At 47.4% G+C, this 17,843-nt stretch overlaps 1 protein-coding gene across 1 annotated transcript in view; it reads right to left on the bottom strand.

The window, feature by feature from the left end:
• col23a1a (collagen type XXIII alpha 1 chain a) overlaps positions 1-17,843 on the bottom strand; it is a 343,709-nt gene that overhangs the window by 41,179 nt on the left and 284,687 nt on the right. Inside the window, exons 10-11 of the mRNA XM_055889037.1 lie at positions 2,410-2,481; positions 1,145-1,225 (exon numbers count right to left, since the gene is read on the bottom strand). Of these exons, the coding sequence (XP_055745012.1) occupies positions 1,145-1,225; positions 2,410-2,481 (153 nt within the window). The remainder of the gene's footprint in view (positions 1-1,144; positions 1,226-2,409; positions 2,482-17,843) is intronic.

Raw genomic sequence — 17,843 nt, 5'->3', positions numbered from 1 at the left:
GCTTTGTTTTGCTGATTTGTGTTCTGCAACTCCTTTAATGAATTCAGAAAGTACATTAAATAAGGACTAGGTTAAATAAATGCCCTCTCTTACTGACATTTTTCATTCAAGACCAGCTTCGACACCATGCCAAATGCAAATATGGGTAACAGTGCTGATCTTGGATAAACACAAGTTAACCTTAACCCCTCCTGCCCTCCAACCACAGTTTATGCCTGTTGTTGTAGATTAACCAAACCCAGGCTGGGTTAAAGTTAAAACAGTGAAACAGTGACAGCCTAAGGCGAAAGAGCTATTGTTTGGCGAGGCAGGGAAGCTGTTGGTGAACCCAGAGAGAGTGTCATATCTGTTACAGGAGCACAGAGTGACAGGGCTGGGGCGGGGGGGGGGGGGGGAGTATGGAAGGCTGGGAGAGACTAAGACTAGCTGGATCACATTGTGGCCTTCTCTTACAGAAACCAGAAGAGGCCTATTTTGGGCTATTTTAGGTAAACCGCAGCTCGCTGGCGCACAGTAGGCTTCGGTCAACGTGGGGTCTCTGCACTCAGAGTAGACCCTTCCCCATCACTCCCCATCACTGTCGCACCCCTGTGGTCAACACGACCAGATCAACACAGTTGTGGTCGACACAGCTATTGATGACTGAGGTGTTGGAGTGACCAGAAACTAATGGTGGTAACCTAGTTCTCCATCATCAGCTGGAACTAAGAGAGAACACAGTGATGGTAAATAGAAGGAGAAACCGAGGAGAGGGAGGAGAGAACCATAGACACAATGGAAAGTTATGTGTTCATAGCCTGGTTCCTCTCTAGGTTTCTTCCTAGGTTTTGGCCTTTCTAGGGAGTTTTTCCTAGCCACCATGCTTCTACACCTGCATTGCTTGCTGTTTGGGGTTTTAGGATGGGTTTCTGTACAGCACTTTGAGATATCAGCTGATGTAAGAAGGGCTATATAAATACATTTGATTTGATTTGATTTATGTGGGTGTATGTGGGTATATGTGAATCCATTGTGTGTATATGTGTGTGTATGTGGGTGTATGTGGGTGTATGTGAAACCATTGTGTGTATACGTGGGGGTATGTGTATATTCCAACTTTACCTGTAGGTGTGTGTGATATTTGTGTGTAAGGTAATGCTGTCACCTGTTCTCCAGCCGGGCCACGGGGCCCGTCTTTTCCCGTGTTTCCAGGAGGGCCTCTGGGGCCAGGAGACCCTTGGTCACCCTGCAGGACGACACATCAGAGGGATAAGAGAGAGGCAAAGAAAGATAAAAGGAATGAGCGAAAGATGGAGGCAAACCAACAAATATGGAAAAAATTACAATATTTACCAACACACACACACACACACACACACACACACACACACACACACACACACACACACACACACACACACACACACACACACACACACACACACACACACACACACACACACACACACACACACACACACACACACACACACACACACACACACACACTCTCTCTCTCCCAGGCACGAGATGTGTTAACTAAGTATTAAATACAACATAAACTGAACTGTGAAATTAAGTGTTTCATTTCTTCCTGCGGTTGATCTAGCCAAAAGGAACCACCTCGCATGAAAGGGTGTTTAACCAATGGAAATACAATCTACATGGCAAATACTTCCCTCCTCGGTACTTTTTAACTTCCCTTAACACAATTAGCACAATCCCACTAAGGAAAATCCACAGCAGTATTTTCAGACTGTGGTCAAGTAATATAATGCCTAAAGTAGACCCTCATCATGCTAGTGTTTCCCTGCTCTGTTCTTGTTTAACTGGATCCATTGCTTTAACCAGAGTCTTCTCATGGTATTCACATGGATATTCCCAGCATTCTCTCTCACAGACATACTGAATGTGATGGTCTGATCCTGTGTGTTGTGGTGAGATGTGAGAGAAGGGCCTTTTCATTTAGACTGATACTCTCCAGGTCTTCACCCACCCGACTCTAGGCCTGTTTCCCTGTGTAGATCATTAGCAAAGCTGTTCTATTCCCAATGTAATGAAAAGCACACATTCCTAAAGTCTCTCTAACATGTGGCCCTGCAGTCCTCCTCAGAGAGGGTTTCTACTGGTTTGCCATGTTTCAAAACAGGCATCATAGGAAAACACAAGCATACACACATAAAAATGAACACAGCACCTCCTGAAATAAACATCCAATAATGTGTGCATGAAGAGATGGATGAACTGAGACAGCAGCAGAGAGCTGGGGAAGTGTGAGGAAGCAACAGAGAGAGAGATAATGAAGAAAAGGGTGAGAGATATCAAGCAGTGAATGAGATATAAACAACCAGCAGTGAATGAGAGATATCAACCAGCAGTGAAAGTGTTAAAGCTGGTTAGAGGTCCACACATGCCTTAGTGGAGGGGTACCTTTATTAAGCGTCTCTGGAAGTTGGACTGGTCACCAGACATAAAGCCATGGTCATAGCGGGGAAAGACCATCTGAAGCAGGAGAACAGATGACAATAGGAAAAAAGAGAGAAAAGGAAGAGAAGGAAGAGAATGAAGAGAGGGAAGAGAGGGAAGAGAGGGAAGAGAATGAAGAGAGGGAAGAGAGGGAAGAGAAGGAAGAGGGAGAAGAGAAGGAAGAGGGAGAAGAGAGGGAAGAGAAGGAAGAGAAGAAAGAGAGGGAAGAGGATGAGAGCGAAGAGAAGGAAGAGAGGGAAGAGAAGAAAGAGAGGGAAGAGAAGAAAGAGAGCGAAGAGAAGGATGAGAGGGAAGAGAAGAAAGAGAGGGAAGAGAAGAAAGAGAGCGAAGAGAAGGATGAGAGCGAAGAGAAGAATGAGAGTGAAGAGAAGGATGAGAGCGAAGAGAAGGAAGAGTGAAGAGAAGGAAGAGAGGGAAGAGAAGAAAGAGAGCAAAGAGAAGGAAGAGAGCGAAGAGAAGGAAGAGAGGGAAGAGAAGGATGAGAGGGAAGAGAAGGATGAGAGGGAAGAGAAGGATGAGAGGGAAGAGAAGGAAGAGAGGGAAGCGGAGAATAGACCCCAGAGAGGGTGCAGAGCAGAGTATTGAAAGGGAACGAGACAGAGAGATAAAGAGATAGAGGGAAAGAAAAACAGAGAAAAATAAATAAATCAGTGATGTAATCAGTCAGGGACAGATTACAGGCTGCAGCTTCCCTCCATTCTCCAGGAGAGACAGAATGGTGCTGAGGACAGAGTGAGGTTCCAGGTAAGAGGTCAAGGTTGAGGACAGAGGTGACCCAGCAGCTGTAGTCCAGTGGAGAGAGACAGGAAGGTCAGCAGAGCATGAGTGACAGCCAGAGGACTGCTGGGAGATCAGAGCTACGGAGGGACAAACCTTGACGGTGAGGATCTGATTACTGTGCAGACCAGCGTATGAGTTGTGGGGAGGAGGGCCCTGGGGGACGAGAGGGGGGAGGGGAGGAGGGAGGAGAGAGGTGGATGGGGTAGAGGAGATGAGGGTGAAGAGAGGAGGAGAGGAGAGACGGGATGAGAAGAGGAGTGGAAAGGAGAGGAGGGAGGTGAGGGGAGGAGTGGGGAGGAGAGGAGGGGGTAACACAGAGAATGGTGAGTCACCTTTCGGAGGAAAGGTGGAGCACCATGTAGCTACTGTATATGCACCTAACAAGGTTGCAGAACTCAAGCAGAAGATAGCTACCAAGGTTGCAGACCTCAAGTAACAGCTAGCTATCAAGGTTGCGGACCTGCAGTAACAGCTAGCGATCAAGGTTGCAGACCTCAAATGGAGGCTAGCTACCAATGGTAAATGTACAACAGGTGTGTGACTGTGCATTAGCCACATGGGTAGCTATAATGTTAAAATGCAGTAAGATGGATCTGTATACTACCTGTGCTGATATCTCCTCATCCCCAGTGATACATGCAGTAGTGGTAGAGTACATTGCATAGTAATCAGTAAACATATGGTCAAGAATGGATATTTGTTTAACAATGTGCTAATTAATCCCGTAAGGTTGGGTTGCCAACAGACACGAAAATCAAAAAATGTATTAATTCATTAATTCATATAGTACCATTATAAACTATAAATAAAGTATTGTCATGAATGGGCATTCTTTAATCTATCCTTTCCCTGTACAGGAAAACCATATCTTTATGTGACCCAGTCTGTACCTACACTACATGACCATAAGTATGTGGACACACTGCTCGTCGAACATGTCATTCCAAAATCCTGGGCATTAATATGGGCATTAATATGGAGTTGGTCCCCCCCCTTTACTGCTATAACAGACTCCACTCTTCTGGGAAGGCTTTCCACTAGATGTTGTAAGATTGCTGCGAGGACTTGCTTCCAATCAGCCACAGAAGCATTTGTAAGGTTGGGCACTGATGTTGGGCAATTAGGCCTGGTTCGCAGTCGGCGTTCCAATTCATCTCACAGGTGTTCGATGGGGTTGAGGTCAGGACTGTGTGCAGGCCAGTCAAGTTCTTCCACACCGATCTCGACAAACCATTTTTGTATGGACCTCGCTTTGTGCACGGGGGCATGGTCATGCTGAAACCCAGAAAGGGCTTCCCCAAACTGTTGCCACAAAGTTGGAAGCACAGAATCAGCCCCAGACCATTATTCCTTCTCCACCAAGCTTTAACGTTGGCACTATGCATTCGGCAGGTAGCGTACGCCAAACCCAGATTCATCCATCAGACTGCCAGATGGTGAAGCGTTATTAATCACTCCAGAGAACGGGTTTTCTCTGCTCCAGAGTCCAATGGCGGCAAGCTTTACACCATTCCAGCCGACGCTTGGCAATGCGCATAGTGATCTTAGGCTTGTGTGAATCTGCTCGTCCATGGAAACCTATTTCATGAAGCTCCCGATGAACAGTTATTGTGCTGACGTTGCTTCCAGAGGCTGTTTGGAACTCGGTAGTATGTGTTGCAACTGAGGACAGATGATTTTTACGTGCTACCCGCTTCAGCACTCGGCGGTCCCGTTCTGTGAGCTTGTGTGGCCTACCACTTCACGGCTGAGTCGTTGTTGCTCCTCAACCTTTCCACTTCACAATAACAGCACTTACAGTTGACGTGTGCTCGATTTTATACACCTGTTAGCAATGGGTGTGGCTGAAATAGCCGAATCCACTCATTTATTTGTCCCTTTCTTCATAATATTGTCTCTTTAAATGCACCCCCTCTCTCGCTTTTTCTCTAGAACAAAGTGAAACAAAGGAGGCTGTGTTTGGAGGCTCTGTTTGGAAGCTGTGTTTGGTCAAGCCCAACGGACAGTAATTGTGATAATTTCCTCACGAGCTGAACAGAACATGGAGTCTCATACCGTAGAGCAGTTACGGTTGAGTTCCCTCCCTCACAAAACATATGGATGGGAGAGAGGGATGAAAGAGAGGTGGTGGGAGAGGGAGAAAGTAGAGAGAGAGAGAGAGGGAGATGAACAAAGAGAGAGAGAGGGGGAGAAAGAGAGAGAAAAAGAGATAGAGAGAGGGAGAGAGAAAGGGAGATGAACAGAGAGAGGGAAAGAGAGAGAAAGAGAGAGATAAAGAGAGAGAGAGAGTGAGCGAGGGAGAGCGAGAAAGAGCGCGAGAGAGAGATATGCCAGTCTGGTCATGAGATTTCTGTTAGAGGGCTGCGGTGCCGTGGTTCTACCACTGAGGGAAAGAGAGAGGAAAGCTTGGCTTGAGATAAAACCCCACCATGCCCTGATTCAACTGAGGGAAAGAGGGGGAAGGCTTGGGATAAACCCCCACCAAGCCCTGATTCAACTGAGGGAAAGAGAGAGGAAGGCTTGGGATAAACCCCACCATGCCCTGATTCAACTGAGGGAAAGAGAGAGGAAGGCTTGGGATAAAACCCCACCATGCCCTGATTCAACTGAGGGAAAGAGAGGGGAAGGCTTGGGATAAACCCCACCATGCCCTGATTCAACTGAGGGAAAGAGAGGGGAAGGCTTGGGATAAACCCCACCATGCCCTGATTCAACTGAGGGAAAGAGAGAGGAAGGCTTGGGATAAAACCCCACCATGCCCTGATTCAACTGAGGGAAAGAGAGGGGAAGGCTTGGGATAACACCTCACCATGCCCTGATTCAACTGAGGGAAAGAGGGGGAAGGCTTGGGATAAACCCCCACCAAGCCCTGATTCAACTGAGGGAAAGAGAGAGGAAGGCTTGGGATAAACCCCACCATGCCCTGATTCAACTGAGGGAAAGAGAGAGGAAGGCTTGGGATAAAACCCCACCATGCCCTGATTCAACTGAGGGAAAGAGGGGGAAGGCTTGGGATAAACCCCCACCAAGCCCTGATTCAACTGAGGGAAAGAGAGAGGAAGGCTTGGGATAAACCCCACCATGCCCTGATTCAACTGAGGGAAAGAAAGGGGAAGGCTTGGGATAAAACCTCACCATGCCCTGATTCAACTGAGGGAAAGAGAGGGGAAGGCTTGGGATTAAACCCCACCATGCCCTGATTCAACTGAGGGAAAGAGAGGGGAAGGCTTGGGATAAAACCTCACCATGCCCTGATTCAACTGAGGGAAAGAGAGGGGAAGGCTTGGGATAAAACCTCACCATGCACTGATTCAACTGAGGGAAAGAGAGAGGAAGGCTTGGGATAAACCCCACCATGCCCTGATTCAACTGAGGGAAAGAGAGGGGAAGGCTTGGGATAAAACCTCACCATGGCTTGTCTTGCAGCATGGTCTGAAGATGAACCTACTGTCTGTTGGGATGCAACATTCAAAAGTCTTGTCTTAAAGATGGCGAGGCTATTAAAGTACAACGTTTGTTGTCTTCATGAAAGGTGACTTGTTCACCCTAGAGTCAAAGCTGAACCATCTTCCCACTTTTCTGTGGTAGAGTGGTGAATTATTAAGTATATTTTAATGTCCGTGCCATCCTGTGTGATTTGAGCTCACTCAAGGGCCAACACTGGCACTAATGATGACAGATCGACAAGAAGTCCCACTGACAGTGATGCATGACTACTTCCTGTTTTGTGTGTCTCCTCTCTTCCTCTCCAAGGGGGCAGAAGTATGAGGACAGAGAGTACAGGAGTACAGGAGCACAGGGACAGATTGTATCAGTTACTCTGTTGGCAGCAGAACCCAGTAATGACAGAGCTGGGGGTGGGGGGAATGGGTCCATGATACAAAGATGAGTCCACTATGGTGCAGACCTACTGTCTCCATTATCAAGTCCTTTTAAAACAGACAACAAAGGTCAAGACAGTAGCTGATATGTACAGTTAGAATACCACTTAACACTCATTCAGGATCGAGCTGTTCAGAGTGATGGTGATGTCATCCATCTCGATAAATCCTCCCTTCCCTCTAATTGGCTGACACTTGTCACCTGATCTATCACCACCCAGTATGGAGCCAAGCGGCAGGCAGTGAGATGCTTTTGTTTGAGAGAAACTTGTGTTTCTAAGCGATCCTCTGCGGCTTAGCTCCAAAGTTACCCAGGCAGATCGCAGCTAGAGGCACTGCATCCAAGTACAATATTTATCCTTTGGAGGAATAGCTAATGCAGGATGCCAAAGGGATTCATTACCACACAGACAATTACCTCTAGTTCTGGCAGGATAGGCTGAGAGGCTGGGAAACCAAAGTTAGGAATGTCTTCAATGTTCCTGACCTCGTAGTAAATATCGTCCTTGCAAAGCAGCACTGTCTAAATACCACTGTGTTTGTCCTGTTTACATGTAATAGCAATATCTCCTTCATTCACACACACTAGTGTGTGGTCTAGAGAGAGAGGTGAATGAGAGACACTAGTGTGTGGTCTAGAGAGAGAGGTGAATGAAAGACACTAGTGTGTGGTCTAGAGAGAGGTGAATGAGAGACACTAGTGTGTGGTCTAGAGAGAGAGGTGAATGAGAGACACTAGTGTGTGGTCTAGAGAGAGAGGTGAATGAGAGACACTAGTGTGTGGTCTAGAGAGAGAGGTGAATGAGAGACACTAGTGTGTGGTCTAGAGAGAGAGGTGAATGAGAGACACTAGTGTGTGGTCTAGAGAGAGAGGTGAATGAGAGACACTAGTGTGTGGTCTAGAGAGAGAGGTGAATGAGAGACACTAGTGTGTGGTCTAGAGAGAGAGGTGAATGAGAGACACTAGTGTGTGGTCTAGAGAGAGAGGTGAATGAGAGACACTAGTGTGTGGTCTAGAGAGAGAGGTGAATGAGAGACACTAGTGTGTGGTCTAGAGAGAGAGGTGAATGAGAGACACTAGTGTGTGGTCTAGAGAGAGAGAGGTGAATGAGAGAGACTAGTGTGTGGTCTAGAGAGAGAGGTGAATGAGCGACACTAGTGTGTGGTCTAGAGAGAGAGGTGAATGAGAGACACTAGTGTGTGGTCTAGAGAGAGAGGTGAATGAGAGACACTAGTGTGTGGTCTAGAGAGAGAGGTGAATGAGAGACTAGTGTGTGGTCTAGAGAGAGAGGTGAATGAGACACTAGTGTGTGGTCTAGAGAGAGAGGTGAATGAGAGACTAGTGTGTGGTCTAGAGAGAGAGGTGAATGAGAGACTAGTGTGTGGTCTAGAGAGAGAGGTGAATGAGAGACACTAGTGTGTGGTCTAGAGAGAGAGGTGAATGAGAGACACTAGTGTGTAGTCTAGAGAGAGAGGTGAATGAGAGACTAGTGTGTGGTCTAGAGAGAGAGGTGAATGAGAGACACTAGTGTGTGGTCTAGAGAGAGAGGTGAATGAGAGACACTAGTGTGTGGTCTAGAGAGAGAGGTGAATGAGAGACACTAGTGTGTGGTCTAGAGAGAGAGGTGAATGAGAGACACTAGTGTGTGGTCTAGAGAGAGAGGTGAATGAGAGACTAGTGTGTGGTCTAGAGAGAGAGGTGAATGAGAGACTAGTGTGTGGTCTAGAGAGAGAGGTGAATGAGAGACACTAGTGTGTGGTCTAGAGAGAGAGGTGAATGAGAGACACCAGTGTGTGGTCTAGAGAGAGAGGTGAATGAGAGACTAGTGTGTGGTCTAGAGAGAGAGGTGAATGAGAGACTAGTGTGTGGTCTAGAGAGAGAGAGGTGAATGAGAGACACTAGTGTGTGGTCTAGAGAGAGAGGTGAATGAGCGACACTAGTGTGTGGTCTAGAGAGAGAGGTGAATGAGAGACACTAGTGTGTGGTCTAGAGAGAGAGGTGAATGAGAGACACTAGTGTGTGGTCTAGAGAGAGAGGTGAATGAGAGACACTAGTGTGTGGTCTAGAGAGAGAGAGGTGAATGAGAGACACTAGTGTGTGGTCTAGAGAGAGAGGTGAATGAGAGACACTAGTGTGTGGTCTAGAGAGAGAGGTGAATGAGAGACACTAGTGTGTGGTCTAGAGAGAGAGGTGAATGAGAGACACTAGTGTGTGGTCTAGAGAGAGAGGTGAATGAGAGACACTAGTGTGTGGTCTAGAGAGAGAGGTGAATGAGAGACTCTAGTGTGTGGTCTAGAGAGAGAGGTGAATGAGAGACACTAGTGTGTGGTCTAGAGAGAGAGGTGAATGAGAGACTAGTGTGTGGTCTAGAGAGAGAGGTGAATGAGAGACACCAGTGTGTGGTCTAGAGAGAGAGGTGAATGAGAGACTAGTGTGTGGTCTAGAGAGACAGGTGAATGAGAGACTAGTGTGTGGTCTAGAGAGAGAGGTGAATGAGAGACACTAGTGTGTGGTCTAGAGAGAGAGGTGAATGAGAGACACTAGTGTGTGGTCTAGAGAGAGAGGTGAATGAGAGACACCAGTGTGTGGTCTAGAGAGAGAGGTGAATGAGAGACACCAGTGTGTGGTCTAGAGAGAGAGGTGAATGAGAGACTAGTGTGTGGTATAGAGAGAGAGGTGAATGAGAGACACTAGTGTGTGGTCTAGAGAGAGAGGTGAATGAGAGACACTAGTGTGTGGTCTAGAGAGAGAGGTGAATGAGAGACTAGTGTGTGGTCTAGAGAGAGAGGTGAATGAGAGACACCAGTGTGTGGTCTAGAGAGAGAGGTGAATGAGAGACTAGTGTGTGGTCTAGAGAGACAGGTGAATGAGAGACTAGTGTGTGGTCTAGAGAGAGAGGTGAATGAGAGACACTAGTGTGTGGTCTAGAGAGAGAGGTGAATGAGAGACACTAGTGTGTGGTCTAGAGAGAGAGGTGAATGAGAGACACTAGTGTGTGGTCTAGAGAGAGAGGTGAATGAGAGACACCAGTGTGTGGTCTAGAGAGAGAGGTGAATGAGAGACACTAGTGTGTGGTCTAGAGAGAGAGGTGAATGAGAGACTAGTGTGTGGTCTAGAGAGAGAGGTGAATGAGAGACACTAGTGTGTGGTCTAGAGAGAGAGGTGAATGAGAGACTAGTGTGTGGTCTAGAGAGAGGTGAATGAGAGACTAGTGTGTGGTCTAGAGAGAGAGGTGAATGAGAGACTAGTGTGTGGTCTAGAGAGAGAGGTGAATGAGAGACTAGTGTGTGGTCTAGAGAGAGAGGTGAATGAGAGACTAGTGTGTGGTCTAGAGAGAGAGGTGAATGAGAGACTAGTGTGTGGTCTAGAGAGAGAGGTGAATGAGAGACTAGTGTGTGGTCTAGAGAGAGAGGTGAATGAGAGACACTAGTGTGTGGTCTAGAGAGAGAGGTGAATGAGAGACACTAGTGTGTGGTCTAGAGAGAGAGGTGAATGAGAGACAAGTGTGTGGTCTAGAGAGAGAGGTGAATGAGAGACACTAGTGTGTGGTCTAGAGAGAGAGGTGAATGAGAGACACTAGTGTGTGGTCTAGAGAGAGAGGTGAATGAGAGACTAGTGTGTGGTCTAGAGAGAGAGGTGAATGAGAGACTAGTGTGTGGTCTAGAGAGAGAGGTGAATGAGAGACACTAGTGTGTGGTCTAGAGAGAGAGGTGAATGAGAGACACTAGTGTGTGGTCTAGAGAGAGAGGTGAATGAGAGACAAGTGTGTGGTCTAGAGAGAGAGGTGAATGAGAGACACTAGTGTGTGGTCTAGAGAGAGAGGTGAATGAGAGACACTAGTGTGTGGTCTAGAGAGAGAGGTGAATGAGAGACTAGTGTGTGGTCTAGAGAGAGAGGTGAATGAGAGACACTAGTGTGTGGTCTAGAGAGAGAGGTGAATGAGAGACTAGTGTGTGGTCTAGAGAGAGAGAGGTGAATGAGAGACACTAGTGTGTGGTCTAGAGAGAGGTGAATGAGAGACACTAGTGTGTGGTCTAGAGAGAGAGGTGAATGAGAGACTAGTGTGTGGTCTAGAGAGAGAGAGGTGAATGAGAGACACTAGTGTGTGGTCTAGAGAGAGAGGTGAATGAGAGACACTAGTGTGTGGTCTAGAGAGAGAGGTGAATGAGAGACTAGTGTGTGGTCTAGAGAGAGAGGGGTGAATGAGAGACACTAGTGTGTGGTCTAGAGAGAGAGGTGAATGAGAGACACTAGTGTGTGGTCTAGAGAGAGAGGTGAATGAGAGACTAGTGTGTGGTCTAGAGAGAGAGGTGAATGAGAGACTAGTGTGTGGTCTAGAGAGAGAGGTGAATGAGAGACTAGTGTGTGGTCTAGAGAGAGAGGTGAATGAGAGACTAGTGTGTGGTCTAGAGAGAGAGGTGAATGAGAGACACTAGTGTGCGGTCTAGAGAGAGAGGTGAATGAGAGACACTAGTGTGTGGTCTAGAGAGAGAGGTGAATGAGAGACACTAGTGTGTGGTCTAGAGAGAGAGGTGAATGAGAGACTAGTGTGTGGTCTAGAGAGAGAGGTGAATGAGAGACACTAGTGTGTGGTCTAGAGAGAGAGGTGAATGAGAGACACTAGTGTGTGGTCTAGAGAGAGAGGTGAATGAGAGACACTAGTGTGTGGTCTAGAGAGAGAGGTGAATGAGAGACTAGTGTGTGGTCTAGAGAGAGAGGTGAATGAGAGACTAGTGTGTGGTCTAGAGAGAGAGGTGAATGAGAGACTAGTGTGTGGTCTAGAGAGAGAGGTGAATGAGAGACTAGTGTGTGGTCTAGAGAGAGAGGTGAATGAGAGACACTAGTGTGTGGTCTAGAGAGAGAGGTGAATGAGAGACACTAGTGTGTGGTCTAGAGAGAGAGGTGAATGAGAGACTAGTGTGTGGTCTAGAGAGAGAGGTGAATGAGAGACTAGTGTGTGGTCTAGAGAGAGAGGTGAATGAGAGACTAGTGTGTGGTCTAGAGAGAGAGGTGAATGAGAGACTAGTGTGTGGTCTAGAGAGAGAGGTGAATGAGAGACCTAGTGTGTGGTCTAGAGAGAGAGGTGAATGAGAGACTAGTGTGTGGTCTAGAGAGAGAGGTGAATGAGAGACACTAGTGTGCGGTCTAGAGAGAGAGGTGAATGAGAGACACTGGTGTGTGGTCTAGAGAGAGAGGTGAATGAGAGACTAGTGTGTGGTCTAGAGAGAGAGGTGAATGAGAGACTAGTGTGTGGTCTAGAGAGAGAGGTGAATGAGAGACTAGTGTGTGGTCTAGAGAGAGAGGTGAATGAGAGACTAGTGTGTGGTCTAGAGAGAGAGGTGAATGAGAGACACTAGTGTGTGGTCTAGAGAGAGAGGTGAATGAGAGACCTAGTGTGTGGTCTAGAGAGAGAGGTGAATGAGAGACTAGTGTGTGGTCTAGAGAGAGAGGTGAATGAGAGACTAGTGTGTGGTCTAGAGAGAGAGGTGAATGAGAGACACTAGTGTGTGGTCTAGAGAGAGAGGTGAATGAGAGACTAGTGTGTGGTCTAGAGAGAGAGGTGAATGAGAGACTAGTGTGTGGTCTAGAGAGAGAGGTGAATGAGAGACACTAGTGTGTGGTCTAGAGAGAGAGGTGAATGAGAGACTAGTGTGTGGTCTAGAGAGAGAGGTGAATGAGAGACACTAGTGTGTAGTCTAGAGAGAGAGGTGAATGAGAGACACTAGTGTGTGGTCTAGAGAGAGAGGTGAATGAGAGACACTAGTGTGTGGTCTAGAGAGAGAGGTGAATGAGAGACACTAGTGTGTGGTCTAGAGAGAGAGGTGAATGAGAGACACTAGTGTGTGGTCTAGAGAGAGAGGTGAATGAGAGACACTAGTGTGTGGTCTAGAGAGAGAGGTGAATGAGAGACACTAGTGTGTGGTCTAGAGAGAGAGGTGAATGAGAGACACTAGTGTGTGGTCTAGAGAGAGAGGTGAATGAGAGACACTAGTGTGTGGTCTAGAGAGAGAGGTGAATGAGAGACACTAGTGTGTGGTCTAGAGAGAGAGGTGAATGAGAGACACTAGTGTGTGGTCTAGAGAGAGAGGTGAATGAGAGACACTAGTGTGTGGTCTAGAGAGAGAGGTGAATGAGAGACACTAGTGTGTGGTCTAGAGAGAGAGGTGAATGAGAGACACCAGTGTGTGGTCTAGAGAGAGAGGTGAATGAGAGACACCAGTGTGTGGTCTAGAGAGAGAGGTGAATGAGAGACACTAGTGTGTGGTCTAGAGAGAGAGGTGAATGAGAGACACTAGTGTGTGGTCTAGAGAGAGAGGTGAATGAGAGACTAGTGTGTGGTCTAGAGAGAGAGAGGTGAATGAGAGACACTAGTGTGTGGTCTAGAGAGAGAGGTGAATGAGAGACACTAGTGTGTGGTCTAGAGAGAGAGGTGAATGAGAGACACTAGTGTGTGGTCTAGAGAGAGAGAGGTGAATGAGAGACACTAGTGTGTGGTCTAGAGAGAGAGGTGAATGAGAGACACTAGTGTGTGGTCTAGAGAGAGAGGTGAATGAGAGACTAGTGTGTGGTCTAGAGAGAGAGGTGAATGAGAGACTAGTGTGTGGTCTAGAGAGAGAGGTGAATGAGAGACTAGTGTGCGGTCTAGAGAGAGAGGTGAATGAGAGACTAGTGTGCGGTCTAGAGAGAGAGGTGAATGAGAGACTAGTGTGCGGTCTAGAGAGAGAGGTGAATGAGAGACACTAGTGTGCGGTCTAGAGAGAGAGGTGAATGAGAGACTAGTGTGCGGTCTAGAGAGAGAGGTGAATGAGAGACTAGTGTGCGGTCTAGCGAGAGAGGTGAATGAGAGACACTAGTGTGTGGTCTAGAGAGAGAGGTGAATGAGAGACTAGTGTGTGGTCTAGAGAGAGAGGTGAATGAGAGACTAGTGTGTGGTCTAGAGAGAGAGGTGAATGAGAGACTAGTGTGTGGTCTAGAGAGAGAGGTGAATGAGAGACTAGTGTGTGGTCTAGAGAGAGAGGTGAATGAGAGACACTAGTGTGTGGTCTAGAGAGAGAGGTGAATGAGAGACACTAGTGTGTGGTCTAGAGAGAGAGGTGAATGAGAGACTAGTGTGTGGTCTAGAGAGAGAGGTGAATGAGAGACTAGTGTGTGGTCTAGAGAGAGAGGTGAATGAGAGACTAGTGTGTGGTCTAGAGAGAGAGGTGAATGAGAGACACGTGTGTGGTCTAGAGAGAGAGGTGAATGAGAGACACTAGTGTGTGGTCTAGAGAGAGAGGTGAATGAGAGACTAGTGTGTGGTCTAGAGAGAGAGGTGAATGAGAGACTAGTGTGTGGTCTAGAGAGAGAGGTGAATGAGACACTAGTGTGTGGTCTAGAGAGAGAGGTGAATGAGAGACACTAGTGTGTGGTCTAGAGAGAGAGGTGAATGAGAGACACTAGTGTGTGGTCTAGAGAGAGAGGTGAATGAGAGACTAGTGTGTGGTCTAGAGAGAGAGGTGAATGAGACACTAGTGTGTGGTCTAGAGAGAGAGGTGAATGAGAGACTAGTGTGTGGTCTAGAGAGAGAGGTGAATGAGAGACACTAGTGTGTGGTCTAGAGAGAGAGGTGAATGAGAGACACTAGTGTGTGGTCTAGAGAGAGAGGTGAATGAGAGACACTAGTGTGTGGTCTAGAGAGAGAGGTGAATGAGAGACACTAGTGTGTGGTCTAGAGAGAGAGGTGAATGAGAGACACTAGTGTGTGGTCTAGAGAGAGAGGTGAATGAGAGACACTAGTGTGTGGTCTAGAGAGAGAGGTGAATGAGAGACACTAGTGTGTGGTCTAGAGAGAGAGGTGAATGAGAGACACTAGTGTGTGGTCTAGAGAGAGAGAGGTGAATGAGAGACACTAGTGTGTGGTCTAGAGAGAGAGGTGAATGAGAGACACTAGTGTGTGGTCTAGAGAGAGAGGTGAATGAGAGACTAGTGTGTGGTCTAGAGAGAGAGGTGAATGAGAGACTAGTGTGTGGTCTAGAGAGAGAGGTGAATGAGAGACTAGTGTGCGGTCTAGAGAGAGAGGTGAATGAGAGACTAGTGTGCGGTCTAGAGAGAGAGGTGAATGAGAGACTAGTGTGCGGTCTAGAGAGAGAGGTGAATGAGAGACACTAGTGTGCGGTCTAGAGAGAGAGGTGAATGAGAGACTAGTGTGCGGTCTAGAGAGAGAGGTGAATGAGAGACTAGTGTGCGGTCTAGCGAGAGAGGTGAATGAGAGACACTAGTGTGTGGTCTAGAGAGAGAGGTGAATGAGAGACACTAGTGTGCGGTCTAGAGAGAGAGGTGAATGAGAGACACTGGTGTGTGGTCTAGAGAGAGAGGTGAATGAGAGACTAGTGTGTGGTCTAGAGAGAGAGGTGAATGAGAGACTAGTGTGTGGTCTAGAGAGAGAGGTGAATGAGAGACTAGTGTGTGGTCTAGAGAGAGAGGTGAATGAGAGACTAGTGTGTGGTCTAGAGAGAGAGGTGAATGAGAGACACTAGTGTGTGGTCTAGAGAGAGAGGTGAATGAGAGACACTAGTGTGTGGTCTAGAGAGAGAGGTGAATGAGAGACTAGTGTGTGGTCTAGAGAGAGAGGTGAATGAGAGACTAGTGTGTGGTCTAGAGAGAGAGGTGAATGAGAGACTAGTGTGTGGTCAAGAGAGAGAGGTGAATGAGAGACTAGTGTGTGGTCTAGAGAGAGAGGTGAATGAGAGACTAGTGTGTGGTCTAGAGAGAGAGGTGAATGACAGACACTAGTGTGTGGTCTAGAGAGAGAGGTGAATGAGAGACTAGTGTGTGGTCTAGAGAGAGAGGTGAATGAGAGACACTAGTGTGTAGTCTAGAGAGAGAGGTGAATGAGAGACACTAGTGTGTAGTCTAGAGAGAGAGGTGAATGAGAGACACTAGTGTGTGGTCTAGAGAGAGAGGTGAATGAGAGACACTAGTGTGTGGTCTAGAGAGAGAGGTGAATGAGAGACACTAGTGTGTGGTCTAGAGAGAGAGGTGAATGAGAGACACTAGTGTGTGGTCTAGAGAGAGAGGTGAATGAGAGACACTAGTGTGTGGTCTAGAGAGAGAGGTGAATGAGAGACACTAGTGTGTGGTCTAGAGAGAGAGGTGAATGAGAGACACTAGTGTGTGGTCTAGAGAGAGAGGTGAATGAGAGACACTAGTGTGTGGTCTAGAGAGAGAGGTGAATGAGAGACACTAGTGTGTGGTCTAGAGAGAGAGGTGAATGAGAGACACTAGTGTGTGGTCTAGAGAGAGAGGTGAATGAGAGACACTAGTGTGTGGTCTAGAGAGAGAGGTGAATGAGAGACACTAGTGTGTGGTCTAGAGAGAGAGGTGAATGAGAGACACTAGTGTGTGGTCTAGAGAGAGAGGTGAATGAGAGACACTAGTGTGTGGTCTAGAGAGAGAGGTGAATGAGAGACACTAGTGTGTGGTCTAGAGAGAGAGGTGAATGAGAGACACTAGTGTGTGGTCTAGAGAGAGAGGTGAATGAGAGACACTAGTGTGTGGTCTAGAGAGAGAGAGGTGAATGAGAGACACTAGTGTGTGGTCTAGAGAGAGAGGTGAATGAGAGACACTAGTGTGTGGTCTAGAGAGAGAGGTGAATGAGAGACTAGTGTGTGGTCTAGAGAGAGAGGTGAATGAGAGACTAGTGTGTGGTCTAGAGAGAGAGGTGAATGAGAGACTAGTGTGCGGTCTAGAGAGAGAGGTGAATGAGAGACTAGTGTGCGGTCTAGAGAGAGAGGTGAATGAGAGACTAGTGTGCGGTCTAGAGAGAGAGGTGAATGAGAGACACTAGTGTGCGGTCTAGAGAGAGAGGTGAATGAGAGACTAGTGTGCGGTCTAGAGAGAGAGGTGAATGAGAGACTAGTGTGTGGTCTAGAGAGAGAGGTGAATGAGAGACTAGTGTGTGGTCTAGAGAGAGAGGTGAATGAGAGACTAGTGTGTGGTCTAGAGAGAGAGGTGAATGAGAGACTAGTGTGTGGTCTAGAGAGAGAGGTGAATGAGAGACTAGTGTGTGGTCTAGAGAGAGAGGTGAATGAGAGACACTAGTGTGTGGTCTAGAGAGAGAGGTGAATGAGAGACACTAGTGTGTGGTCTAGAGAGAGAGGTGAATGAGAGACTAGTGTGTGGTCTAGAGAGAGAGGTGAATGAGAGACTAGTGTGTGGTCTAGAGAGAGAGGTGAATGAGAGACTAGTGTGTGGTCTAGAGAGAGAGGTGAATGAGAGACACGTGTGTGGTCTAGAGAGAGAGGTGAATGAGAGACACTAGTGTGTGGTCTAGAGAGAGAGGTGAATGAGAGACTAGTGTGTGGTCTAGAGAGAGAGGTGAATGAGAGACTAGTGTGTGGTCTAGAGAGAGAGGTGAATGAGACACTAGTGTGTGGTCTAGAGAGAGAGGTGAATGAGAGACACTAGTGTGTGGTCTAGAGAGAGAGGTGAATGAGAGACACTAGTGTGTGGTCTAGAGAGAGAGGTGAATGAGAGACTAGTGTGTGGTCTAGAGAGAGAGGTGAATGAGACACTAGTGTGTGGTCTAGAGAGAGAGGTGAATGAGAGACTAGTGTGTGGTCTAGAGAGAGAGGTGAATGAGAGACACTAGTGTGTGGTCTAGAGAGAGAGGTGAATGAGAGACTAGTGTGTGGTCTAGAGAGAGAGGTGAATGAGAGACACTAGTGTGTGGTCTA

The sequence above is a fragment of the Salvelinus fontinalis genome, chromosome 29, assembly GCF_029448725.1.
Source record: "Salvelinus fontinalis isolate EN_2023a chromosome 29, ASM2944872v1, whole genome shotgun sequence".
Lineage (NCBI taxonomy): Eukaryota > Metazoa > Chordata > Actinopteri > Salmoniformes > Salmonidae > Salvelinus > Salvelinus fontinalis.
The sequence above is the reverse complement of the archived record's forward strand: the minus strand, read 5'-3'. Positions and strand labels throughout refer to the sequence as shown.